Source organism: Carcharodon carcharias, chromosome 19 (assembly GCF_017639515.1).
Source record: "Carcharodon carcharias isolate sCarCar2 chromosome 19, sCarCar2.pri, whole genome shotgun sequence".
NCBI classification, from domain to species: Eukaryota; Metazoa; Chordata; class Chondrichthyes; order Lamniformes; family Lamnidae; genus Carcharodon; species Carcharodon carcharias.
Genome location: NC_054485.1, coordinates 31,489,633 through 31,502,884, shown reverse-complemented (window position 1 = coordinate 31,502,884; position 13,252 = coordinate 31,489,633). Strand labels below are relative to the sequence as shown.

At 41.3% G+C, this 13,252-nt stretch overlaps 2 protein-coding genes across 5 annotated transcripts in view; one reads left to right on the top strand and one right to left on the bottom strand.

The window, feature by feature from the left end:
• The window catches only part of ncdn (neurochondrin), a 161,349-nt gene that overhangs the window by 100,094 nt on the left and 48,003 nt on the right, over positions 1-13,252 (bottom strand). The gene's annotated exons all lie outside the window — the stretch shown is intronic.
• The window catches only part of LOC121291076 (dyslexia-associated protein KIAA0319-like protein), a 112,810-nt gene that overhangs the window by 85,490 nt on the left and 14,068 nt on the right, over positions 1-13,252 (top strand). For all 4 annotated transcript variants that reach the window (XR_005945954.1, XM_041212109.1, XM_041212108.1 and 1 more), the window contains 4 exons: positions 3,032-3,170; positions 5,415-5,574; positions 6,027-6,169; positions 9,571-9,693. Coding sequence is in view for 3 of the 4 variants with exons in the window: in XM_041212109.1 (XP_041068043.1) it covers positions 3,032-3,170; positions 5,415-5,574; positions 6,027-6,169; positions 9,571-9,693 (565 nt within the window). In the remaining variant the exon portion in view is untranslated. The remainder of the gene's footprint in view (positions 1-3,031; positions 3,171-5,414; positions 5,575-6,026; positions 6,170-9,570; positions 9,694-13,252) is intronic.

The following is a 13,252-nucleotide window of genomic DNA, read 5'->3' as shown; positions in this document are numbered from 1 at the left end:
ATCATCAGGCACCGACTGAGCACGTGCCTGGTCCCCAGCAGTCCTCCGACTGCTGGCACCATGGGCACTCTGTCTCTTCCAGCTCCTCCAGCGACTGTGAAGTGCCCTCACCGCTGTGTCCCAGGACACTAGCCAATGTTCTAATTCCCACCGAGGTGCCAGTATCTGCACTAGTGCCTGCCTGGCAGAGATGCTGTGACATTGGTGAGGCTTCAGGGCCCTCAGGTGTGAGAGGGGTCCTCGGCTCCTCCTCCCGGCCCTGCTCCACTGATGCTGAAAGGAAGAACAAGGACATTGGACCAGTTAATGTGGAGACAATGTCAATGTGCATCCCTATCCCCCGGATCATCACGCGCTCATCCTTCCATAAGCAATGGTTAAGCTATTTTGCGACCTTCAATCACTGAACACTTAGCACTGCCATGGGCTGTTGGGAGAACAATGGTGATCTCACTGCTGGGCATACATACCTGCCCGTGGCACCCCAGTCTCATCAACACCGGTGGACCTAGGCGCATGGTGCCTCTCCAAATCTAGGGCCTCCTGCTCGAAGAGGCTGAGAATCGCCAACTGTGCCAGGCCGCTGCCAGTCCTCCCCTCTCAGCGGCATTATGTGCATTCTTCTCCTTAAAAGGAGAGAAGAGCATTGATTAATGCTACTTGTACCTGGACTCTCTTCATGGTCAGCCCACCCCAACCAAAGTGGGACATTGCAGGGCTCCTGTGCCTCCTCACCCCACTGCTGCTGAGCACTCACACAAAGACCCTAGGCTTCCTTCCCCCACCCCTCCCCCCTCCCCCAACACCTCCTTGGCCAAATGCTGCCTACATCACATTAGGTATCTCACAGTCTAACCTTCCATAGCAAGGAGGCACAAGCATGTGAAGCGCAGAGAAGAGCAGATCGATCGGTGCCATGCCACCTTGAAGCTCCCCTCCCAGCATGTCTTCACCATGACTTTGACATGTCCTGGAGTTCCAGCACTGCGCCTAGGTACAGCTCCTCCAGGTTGTCCCCAAAACAGTAATATGGGTCTCAGTGTACCACAAGCTGCGGGGGCAGAACCCATCTCATCACCACCCTCTCAGGGTGACCTCGGCATGGGCAATATCTGCTGGCCCACCCAGCAAAGAACACATTCCATCGATGATTCAATGCAGTCACTACACCCAGACTTGGTGGGGTGGGGGGGAAAGCCTATCTGCTGGTTTAAGTGACCAATGCTAACATGGTACTTACCCTAAACAAAAACAGAATTACCTGGAAAAACTCAGCAGTTCTGGCAGCATCGGCGGAGAAGAAAAGAGTTGACGTTTCAAGTCCTCATGACCCTTCCACAGAACTGAGTGAATGTAAGGAGAGGGGTGAAATATAAGCTGGTTTAAGGTGGTGGTGGCCGAGTTGGTGGGGGGGGGTGGAGATGCCGCCATGGGGGTTGAAGGGAAGATGTGTTTGGTGGTGGCATCATGCTGGAGTTGGCGGAAATGGCGGAGGATGATCCTTTGAATCCTCCACCCCTCCATCATTTTCACATGTTCCATCTCTGACATGTCCCTTCCCTTCCTTGACTTCTCTGTCTCAATTCTGTTTTTGTTTTGGATTTCCAGCATCCACAGTTTTTTGTTTTTATCATGGTACTTACCCTTCCTGAGCACAACAGGTCGTTGAAACACTTGCAATGCTTGATCCAGGTGCCCTGCACCACATTGCGGGAGCTCACCACCTCCTCCCAGGCACACTTGGTCATGTGGGGGGGCCTCCTCCTCCCATCCTGGGGTACAAGGACCTCCCGCCGTGCTGCCATCTCCTCGGGGAGGGGAGTGAGGCAATCATCCGAAAAACAAGGGGCACAGTGTCTCCCTGCCCTACCCTCCTGCCTGGCCTGCTCACCAGCAGCGCTCTGGGGAAGCCCTTCCACTGGCCATGATTCACAGCCTTTGAAAGGCTGCAGCAACTTTTTTAAACAGGCAGCTGGGTCGCCATTGGACTCGGTGGTCATTGCAGTTGGCGTCAAATGGCGGCGTGGACCTGATCGCTGCCCGCTCTGTGCCCCCACCAGCCAGAAAATTCTGCCCATGGTAAATACCATTGGGTGGAAGAGTGTGAGGGTAGTGAGAGGTGTGGTGCGGGACAATATCAGTGCCCTGCCAATATCAGTGACAGGACTTTATCATTTTCTTCCTGTTTTACACAGGCTAAATTGACAGGCTGGTTGGTTGCTGAGCAGGAAAACTAGCAACACAAAGCTTAAGCCAAGATCAGTCCCTAATTGGGTGCAATTTGACTTTGGAGGGGAGGGGGTACATTTAAAGGGGGTTCCAAATACATGGTGGGAGCCTGATTTGCATATGATAATGAAGTGTCCCACCTCTCCAGTTTGTCATTGGGTGTGGTGGGCAGGATTTATACTGAGGCCAAGATATCACAAGAGTAGGTAAATTTTGAAGATTCATGTGGAAATACAATTGTAATGCAAAGTCTTCAATTAGAGCATTGTATTTATATTTGGAATCACACACATTAAAAAAAAAATCTTGTTTTTTAATGTCATATTCTACTCATTGAATGTGCTCTTCACCATTGCTTTGACCAAACACGAACAATTTGGATAATTACCGGTTGTAAATACTCTCATAGCAATTGAACAGTGTAGATTCAGTCCAACAAGTCTGAGGCGATAAGTATGTTAAACTCTGCCAATGCAGGAATGTAATGTTCTGGTAATTGTTCTGAGATCCAACATTGCAAAGCAAGAAAGTGTTCAAGTAGTTTCTCATTTGCTTACTTCCTCCTAATGATGCGTAAAGGGGCAATATTTCTGAACCCCATCCAGAAAAATACTGTGAAATGTTCAATTTTTCCTTATAATGGATTATTCATTTTTTTACATAAATTATGCTCTAACTATGATATGATGTTTGATGCACCATATTTGAAAGTGGATCGTACACATGATATTATTCCAAAATTTACTCTTAAAAGTTCAATTTTTCTGAAATTTCTTATGTATTTTCCACCAATCTGTAACAGGATGTGCTGAATAACTCTGATCACCAGCCTGTGCTTTTCCTGTCTAATTTGGTTGAAGGACTATATACGTTTTGCCTAAAAGTAACTGATGCAAAAGGAGAAAGTCATATTGACAGGGCAACATTGGAAGTCAGACCTGGTGAGTAGAAAATGGCCTTCAGCCCTCCAATGGGCTACGGCATTTAGTCAAATTGGGTGGAGAGGGAGAGAGACCCACACAGTGATCTTGCTTTTTCAGCATCTCATTTGTGTATGCTGGTCTGCAGAGAAAACAGGTGCTTAAACACACAAAGGTTTAGCTGGCTTGACACATGAGCCGCTCTCTCCAACTGCCCAGTGATTGAAATATGGTCATAGCTAGTGGATTCCACTTACCTAGCTTACATGATTAGATTACATCTGTGAAAATTCCTTTCATAGCCAGGGTCCCATTGTCAAAGTGATTACATCTAATGGTTTGTCTCCACCCAGTTGAGTACCCAGGTGCAGGTGATTGTCTGGATGTTTTGCTAAAGGCATAACCAACGCCTCCCATTCATACTCCTTCAAGTCAACTGTTCCTGTTATGGTTTTGTGGACAGGTTGCCTCCATTTCAATGGCTTTAGAATGTAGAAAATACAGTGATGCAAATGTGCAGCCATATTTGACTGTGATTTCAAGTCATTGGAATCTGGCTATATTCTTTTTAAAAATTCAGTTTGTCATTTCCAGCCAGTAAATTTGTGAGGCTCTTTTTTTTTTTTAAATTAAGCATGCCTTCATAACATCTGGGCTTGGTTGAGGGAGGAATGTAGTCTTTGCAGGAGGAGAATTCCCTGCTGGTCTTCAAGGAGCATCCTGGGACCTTTAAGATTTAGTTGTACCACCAAAGTAGGCAGGCAGAACACTGGTTTAACATATCATTCAAGGAAGGCACTTCCAACAATGTGGAAGCCTGAGCACTAAATTGAGTGTCAGCAAGATTATGTTTTCAAATCTGTGTACTGCTCAAACCCAGCACTACCTGATGGAGGTGAGTGTGAAATCAACTAAGCCAACTTACAATGATAGAAAGCAAAAGCATGCACAGCAATCACAGTGGACCCATTTTACACCAAACTATGATGAAATTGACAAGCTAGAAAATTGGATATGCTTCAGATTTATTTTGCTGGAGGGTTCTTGAGTTTTTGTTCTCAGAGATGTCTCCTTCCATATAAATTAAATTATTGTGACCATAATTCTCGTGAATTGTAAAGAAAAGCTGGGAGCCTAGAAATCAAGAAAATGTGCTGAGGCAGTTGATTATATATTTTTTACTTTGCTGCTACATCTAGGGACAATTTACGGTACCAAAGTCACTTTCATGTTAGAAAAATTGTACCTTATGTTTGTGTGCCCATGTCTGACCAGCTATGTCTCTGAATCATTTGTCTTTTTTTGTGCACTGCTTTACTCTGCACCCAGTCGTTGTGCCATGTCTGTTTGTGCTTTTCTGGCATATTATTTTTCTGTGATTTTGAATCTATAAGAATATGTGTTAATCCAGAGAGCTGATTAATAACTTGGTCTCCATACACTGAAATTTTGACTTTTAGTTTTAAAATGGAATGTGAAATAATTCAGTAGCCTGAAGTAAACTAAATTATTTACTTTCTACTGAGAAGCGAGGTGCACAATCGTCCATAGAAGATTGGAACTCATGCTGGTTGAGTTGCTTTTTTTATTAGCAAGAACTGTGGATGTCTCAATTCACCCTTAAACTCAATGGGCAGAATTTTGCCGTTGGTGAGCAGGAGGCAGGGCCCGCTCACCGACGCGTAAAATGACGTGGGATGACGTTGGGCAGAACCCACGACGTCACCCCGCCTCATTTAAATTTTCAGGAAGGTGGCCCGTATGGGCCGCGGACCTATCAATGGCCAAAGGGCACTCTCGCTATTAAGGAATACATGCCCACCCCCCCAACCCCCCCCCCCACCCCCCCCCCCCAACCACGCCAGCACAGGAAACGCATAGTGCTTCCCACCGGATGTCACACTGGGCAGGCCTTAATTGGCCCACCCACGTAAAATGGCAGTGCGGCCGCTTCGCTGGTGGGGCTTGGCTCCCCACCCACCGGAGATTGGGGTCAGGCCCCCCCCACCTGACAGGCAGAAAATTCTGCCCAATGCTTCTTTACATCTGTTTCATTATCACGTATCATATGTTAATCAGAGTCCTGCCAAGGCCACACATATTATAAACTTTGGTTGCACAATTTCTGAAATGTCACAGTGCCCCAGTTCAAGTTAAATTAATTTAAAATTGTGCTACATTGAACATTGTTTGAAGGGTTGAGGTTGGGCAAACTGAGTCATAATACAAATCAAGGACTTAAGGATTTTTTTTTTCTGTTTTCAGATCCCAGAAAGAATGATCTTGTAGAAATTATCTTGGATGTCAGTGTCAGTCAGTTAACCGAGAGGCAAAAGGGCATGTTACTTCGGCAAATAGCTGTTTTGCTTCGGGTCCTTGATTCGGATATTACTGTACAGAAAATTCAGCCATACACTGAACAGAGGTGAGGAGCTTTTTGTGTAGGAATGGGAAAGCATTACTGCAGGTGACTGTGCTGAGATAGTTGTCCATTTTGCATTAAGTAGCAACACTGGGTGTTCTTGAGCCCAAAGAAAACTCTATAATGTTGCTAGTAGTTCTTCAGCTCAGCCTTAATCGCACTTGATGTATAATTTAGTTGTCAACAATTAAAATGTATAAAGTTCATAGTTTTTACTTAACTTTACATTCGCCATTTGAGGTCCACAATTAGAGCATATCCTAGAACAAGCTTTTTAATTATGGTAGCTTTTTTCAAACATTTTTTGGCTTGCAAGGAAGTGTTTTAAAGTCAAATTATTTCTTTATGCCATAAAGATAATGTGGGCAAGTTATGTAAAACATGGCCAGTGTGCAGCTGTTCATTATGAGTCACACAATATCTTCAATTGTAATTCCTCTCATTTACTTTCACAGCACACAGATTATCTTTTGTGTAAGGAATACACAAGCACATCAGGTATTGAAAGGACAGGATGTCGCTCGGATACTGAAGAATAAATTTCGAAAACAGAAATCAGACTTCCTAGTTTTCCGGGCTCTTCAAGTTGGTACAGTCAGTGAGTGAGAATTAATTATTAAACTATTTTTGTACAGATTTGTCCCAGTAAGATTGTTTTAATTATATCGAGTTTGGTATACTTTAAACTTCTCACGCCCATGCTTACTGACCTACATTGTTTCCCGATCAAGCCACGTCTTGATTTTAAAATTCTGATCCTTGTTTTTAAATCCCTGCGTGGCCTCGCCCCTTCCTATCTCTGTAATCTCTAGCTCCACAACTTTCCGTAGTATCTGTGCTCCTCCAATTGTGGCCTCTTGGTGAATCCCTGATTCTTTTTTTTAATCACTCCACCATTGGTAGCCTCACCTTCAGTCACCTAGAACATAAACTCTGGAATTCCCTCCCTTTGCCTCTCTGCCTCGCTTTCCTCTTTAAAGACACTTCTTAAAATCTACCTCTTTGACCAAGCCCTCAGTCAACTGACCTAATGTCCCCTTATGTGGCTTGGCGTCAAATTTTGTTTTATAATGATCTTCTGAAGCGCTTTGGGATGTTTTATATGTTAAAGGTGCCATATAAATTTTAGTTTTTGTTGAGGTGAGGCATAGTGTGCAGACAATATATTAAACGAGCAGTCAATATAATATTGTTAAAAAGAGCTAAAAACTGATGGATCTTTATTTTCTGGCCACTTTTGTTGGAAAATAAATTCATATCCCAAGGATCTTAAAAGCCAAAAATGAATGAGCTATTGAGTGCTGAATATGCTTTTCAAGGAAATTATTCTTTGACTTTGTTCCCATTTTATTTCAACTAAGTATTGAGAGGTCCTTTTTGAACTCATTCATATTTGCTCAATATACCTCTGTACTTTATTGAGAATGTCAAAGGTTAGAGGCCAGACTAGGAGCAGTTATGCTTTCTGACCATTCCACATCGAGGGTTTTAATTTAGGGGTGAAGAGATAACAAAGCAGCCAACCCTAGTTGGAAGAAGAACTGGGACAAGGGGGTGAAAATGGCTCAACACTACTGCCTCCACTTAAATCCATTCCCATGCAGGTTTTTATCTCAACGGAAGAGGCATGCACATGGAGTGTTTGCTTTCACTGAAAACCCAGTCTTGCCCACGTATACTTCACATATGTGCTGAGCCCCATTCACTGGCAGTTGAATTATTATTGGTAGAGAACCAAATCCATCCTCAATGTTACCTGCTCCTCAATGTCAAAATATTTTCCCTATATAGCATTGTTATAAGAAGAAAAAATATTGTCTCCCAGTTTTCAAAAGCCTCCTTAAAAACCCTCCTTCACCTGAAATTTCTCCTTTTCCTGATCAGTGTCGTCTATCTCCTTGTGTTTTGCTTTGAAACAGAAAGAGTACCAATAACTGAATGCTACTTGTATATTTGGTATTCTTATGGAATAAAACTTTCAGATAATTGAGAATGACAACTCTGGCCTTTCACCATCTTATTCCCTTTGCTCTAACTGTGACCAATTAGGCAATATTCTTGATGATGATTCTTTTGGTGAATATTCCTCTAGAACCACCATTATGGCTTCATTGCACTAGCAACTAATGTAAATGTGAAGCATAGCACTTGTTTGAAATAGAATTCATATTCGCTTTACTTGGTTCTCGCTTTACAGGTTTTCTAGACTTTGGTTTATTTGCACTCCAAGCACGTGCAGACATGTTCCTGGGAATTAAAGACTGGGATTAGGCACAGCCTGTTTTAATGCAGCAGATGGAATTGCATACCTAATGATTTGCTATTTTCAAGTGCCTATTTTAACTCAAACAGCCACCTAAAGGTCTGTGCATATGCTGGCTAGAAGTATTGTGGATACTAAGGCAAGAATGACAGATGTCTAACTCTCTGTTAATGTTGCACACTAGCATGTACACTAGTGCTAGACCTGCACTGGTCATGGAATTATCCCAGCTATGAAGCAAGTGTAAGGCTCCTCCACAACCTTATTTTTTACAGTATCCTATAACGGGACCAGTTCGACTTGTACTAAGTTCTTTCTTTAAAAGAAATCCTGACAGAACTGGATTGTTTTTTTCTTATTCTCTTTTTAAGAGATTTCACAAACCTGCCATGCCTATTATCTGTAATGGTGGTATGGTAGCTATAACCAATAACTTTTACAGATGCTTGGTGGGATGACTTTAGCATATATACAGTCTTACGCTTGCATTGCTGATGAATAATGTAGAATCCATTTATTTTGACCTGCCAGTTATCAAGAAACAAAACTAGCTTGGCAAGTCTAGCCTTGTCATCACCAAAGGGTAATCTGTGATTTAATTTTTTTTTAATTGGCAAATTGTTCAAAACCAACTAGAATAACTTATTTCACAAATTAAAAAACTGCTCATATTCAAAAATTTGCAGTCAACTTCTATTAATGTTTGAAAATGATGTTAGCCACGGAATATTACAGAACCTTGCCTTTTAGAAAGAATCTGTACTTTGAACAATTCGAATATTAATTTTTCATGTCAGCTCATTCCAGATGTGTACATCTACTGATTATGCTCATGGTGATGCTGTTGCATACCTTCTATCCTCACAGCTTATATTTAATATTTGCAGGGAACTAAGTCTATAGTGTATCAACATAAATTGTTTTTTTTTATGTTCTCGAGACAAAATAACTTTTTGATTTTAAGACTGTACAAGGTATCTTATAAGTCTTTTCAAAACTGTCCATTGTAGATGGACGTTATTTGATGTCCATTATGGCCATCATAATTTCTCAGCTTGATAGAAAAAGTGGAATTCTTCCTCTTCCATTTGTCAGTGTATCACTAAGAGTTGCCTTCAATGGAGGGAGAACCTGATTCTACCTTTTCTCTTCCTTGTATAAAATTCTTTGCTGCCATGCAGCAATTCACTTAGCAATTTGACTATTACTTATTCCTGTTGTGAGAATGCTGAGTACGTAGTTGATTAGGCTCCCTACTTTGCCAGCATATTTGTTTGCAGCCAAGAATTACAAATACATTTTAAATCCAGGAGCTCATATCCTGTGTGGTGATATTCTCATTGAATATTGAACTGATTTGGATAGGAACCTGGCCCAAACTGCCTGAGGCAGTGGCTCAAGGAAGCAGCTCACTACTACCCTCTCAAGGGCAATATTTGGATAGGAACTACCCACCCTCAATGATTTCTCTTTTAAATCAGATAAAGTTGTTATGGTAGCACAAGTGGCTTGGCACAGTGAACACAGGTTACTTTGACCTGAGGAATGAAAACTCAAGAATCATTAACTGGTACTCATGTGCTTACAGAGGAAAATACTTTATATGTTCTCGGGGAATTTGTTTGCAACTGGAAATGAAATGACTTGCCGTATAAAAGCATGTTTTTACAGCTAACAGTTACAATTCTGCTTTATTACCCTCCCTTCACTTCTATCCTGCTATCTCCTAATTAAAGTCTGTCAGCTGAATTGCTCAGATCACGGTCGGTGTGATTCTTTCAATAAGCGTTGTCTCTGTGATCCATTCTGGATGGAGAACTTCATTCGAATTCTGCTGGGAGATGGAGAAAGCAACTGTGGTAAGTTGGAAAAAATTATTATTAAACGGAATCGAATTGCCAATTTTAACTAAACCTAGATGGAACAAAATATGTATAATTGCTTTTGGGAATGATATACATACAAAAAACCATCTACAGAAAAATGCTATACTTTATATACTTTATAAGCTATCTCATATAAGACGAACTCCATGCTCTCTAGACAAAAAACATTTTGAAAATATCTATAACTTAAATTATAAATATTTGATGGCCTAACAATCACTACAATAGTAGATATTAAGTAGATTTTAAAAATATATTTTTGAAAGAAACATGCCAGACATTTTTGCAGCTTAAAATCAGCTACACATACAGTGTATCAAAACTGGCAGCCTCGCACCTAACCTGTGCTGGATTTTGGATCCTGCTGGTTTTCAGGTTTTTAAAAATTTATTTACAGGATGTGGGTGTTGCTGCTAGGCCAGCATTTATTGCTCATCTCTAATTGCCCTTGAGAAGGTGGTGGTGAGCTGCTTCCTTGAACCACTGCCTTGGGCGGTTTGGGCCAGGTCAGGCATGTAGAGTGTTGAGGGCACGTTTTTGAAGTAAGGGTTGCAAAGGGCAGTTTTAAAAGAAATGGAGAGAATTCTGCAAGATAATTCAGTAAAATTCTTTGGAGCTGTTTCAGATCCCTCACTGTTACTTTGACGAAATTGTGACAGAAGCTCAGTTTATGCATGCACTTCAAAGAAGTGTTGGTGGTGGATTGGGAGCAGCTCCAAGGAATTTCTCAGGCAGACAGTTAGATCAATGATGTCGGTGAGTCAGGAAAGTTGGGTACTGGCAGCTGAAAAAAAAGTCTGGTTTTCGGACATCGCCATTTTTTGGATAGCCAGATTTGAACACCGTACCTGTAGTTGCAATCACTGCTTTCTCCAACTTTGTGAAATTATATGCATAGATTTGTAAAACAACTGGTGAAATAGTTTTTTGAAAATTTTATATTGGTCATAGGATCCATGAATGTCAAATCAATTTTACCCTCAACACCCATGCCTGACCCTGCCCAAACCACCTGACCTGAAAACCAGCAAGATCAGTATAACTGATTAGTGTCACACATTCTCGGTTGGTCTCAACTGACCTGACATTTAAATGTAGCTGCATCAAATGGTAGCATGAGTTATCCTGATTTAGTTTTATCCTGAGGTTCTTAAGGAGTCTAAATTGCCATTGTATTTAAATTAATGATTTTATCCTTTTTTTTATTTCTTAAAAAAATTTTGATACCTCAGTTTCGCTCTTCACAGCTTTCCCTTTTTTTGTTTCACAGAGTTTTTATTTTGCCGAGTGCATTTAACCTCTAACAAAATGCAAACTTCCTTGTTTTTTTTTGTAACCTCTGCCTTGAATGGAAATGGGCCTGATTTCAGCTTCTGTCAGTAACCCTTTTGGTCTACCATTGGCAGGTGGCGATGTATCTTCTGATCTGGCTTGTATTTTCTCCTCTTCCTGTAATGACATGCTACAGCTTCTATCATGCACAACTCATACTGAGAATGGAGCAAATCAAGAAAACAAGCCTGTTTTTCTGTTCCATGCCACTGCATGCTAATGCTCCTGACCCACAGCATTATTGTGACAACAGATTGCCTTTCCATCCATATATAATCCTGTTTAATTATTAGTAGTTTGAATCTGAATATGAAGCCTCATCTGTGATATAGGCAAGGTAACTCCAGAGCTAAGAATTCTGAAGGGTAAACACTTTGACCTACCTATATGTGAGAATGTGAGGGTGGTGTTTTATATTTTGACATAATTTACTACATTTATAGGACTCTATCAGGTCCTGTTCAACCTGTTTTCTTCAGTAAAGAAGAACAAATGTCTTCTTGTGAGGCCAACGTGTTAGAGCTTTAACATAGAAAACTTTGTGTGACGTCCATCACAGAAGAAGCAGAAATGGAAATACTGAGCCTTTGAGGAGGGAGAGTTCAAAAGGTGCTTGAAAGCATAGTTGAAAATAAGGCTGACAAAGGCAAGGTGAAGAGGTAACAGGGTGAAATATTAAAGGCAGAGAGAGTTCCAGAGGATAGAGCCAAAAAGGCAAAAGATTTGGCTACCAATATTGGAGTGGTTAGAAGAGAGAGATTCACAAATGGTCAGAGAATAGGGGAAGGCTAAGTGATGGGGTGGACAGAATCAGGGAAATTAGGTTTTTAAACTTACTATGTTGAGGGGTAGAGAACCAATGTACCCATACAAATGGAAATCTTTCAGTGGTGAAAGCATAGATGAGAATTTCTACAGCAAATAGGGATGGACAAGAGAGGTGGGCAAGTTGTAAGAGTGGATTTGCTGAGAGGATTTGCAGTGTAAAGCTCAGCTCTGTATTGAATAAGATGAAGAGTGTGCACATCTTGAGCATGCAGTTGAATGGGGATAGGAATTGTGGGATTGGGCCAAAGTCTATGATGAGGGGTAGAAATAGTGGCTTTGATCTTTCCAGTATTCAGATTGAAGAAATTAACAACTTAATGACAGACACACACAGCTGGTTGGGGCAAGTGAAAGGGGTACAGTTATCAGCACATTTGACATCTGATCCCATGCTGCGGATGATGTCACTGAAGAGCAGTATGTAGGTGAAGATGAGGAGAGGGTCCAGGATGGTGACCATGCAGAGACTAAAACAGGGGCTGTTGTTGGAGTTGGCTGTTTGAGGATAGGTAGACTGAACAAAACATCCCAGTGAAGCTGGACAATTGGAGAAGGATGCAGTGATTGATCAACCATGTGAATAGAAGACAGGTTGGGATTGGGTTTTTTCACAAGGGCCCAATGCTTGCCAGATCCCCTTGATGCACTTCCACTTACTGCATACATATATATCAATGACAGTATGTTTTTAGCCTAATTGTGAGCAGTCTTCCTGTGGCCCTTCTCCCTCCACTGAAATTTATTCACATAGAGCAAAATTGCCTCAAATATTTTGGCAAAGGGAGGATAAGGTTTATGATCAATCTGAATAGGTGTTGAACTAATTGATGCCAGTGACACAAAACACATATAATTTATTACCTGACATCATTAGAAATTATTCATTTCACCATTATATGGAACAATTAAGTACCCCAGAGTTAACCTGCCTTCAAAACTAGCCTAATATAGAAACTTAAATAAAAGCAAAATATTGCGGATGTTGAAGACCTGAAATAAAAACAAAGTGCTGGAAAATCTCAGCAGGTCTGGCAGCGTCTTATGGAGAAACAGAATTAACATTTCAAGTCCAATATGACTTCTCTTTGGAAGTGGTTGTGTCGTTCAGTTCCAAAGAAGTCATATTGGACTCAAAACGTTAACTCCACAGATGCTGCCAGACCTGCTGAGATTTCCAGCACTTAATTTACAAGGCATGTTTTTATTTCTAATATAAAAAATATGTATAAAGTGTATTAATATATCCTTGTTAAATTATGAGGTTTGATAAATAGAACACTCTGTATAGTGACACACTATTTTGGAAAAACAAAGCAATAATTTTCATTTGAAGTCTACTTTCTAGTCATGATAATGGATTTAGTCAACTGTT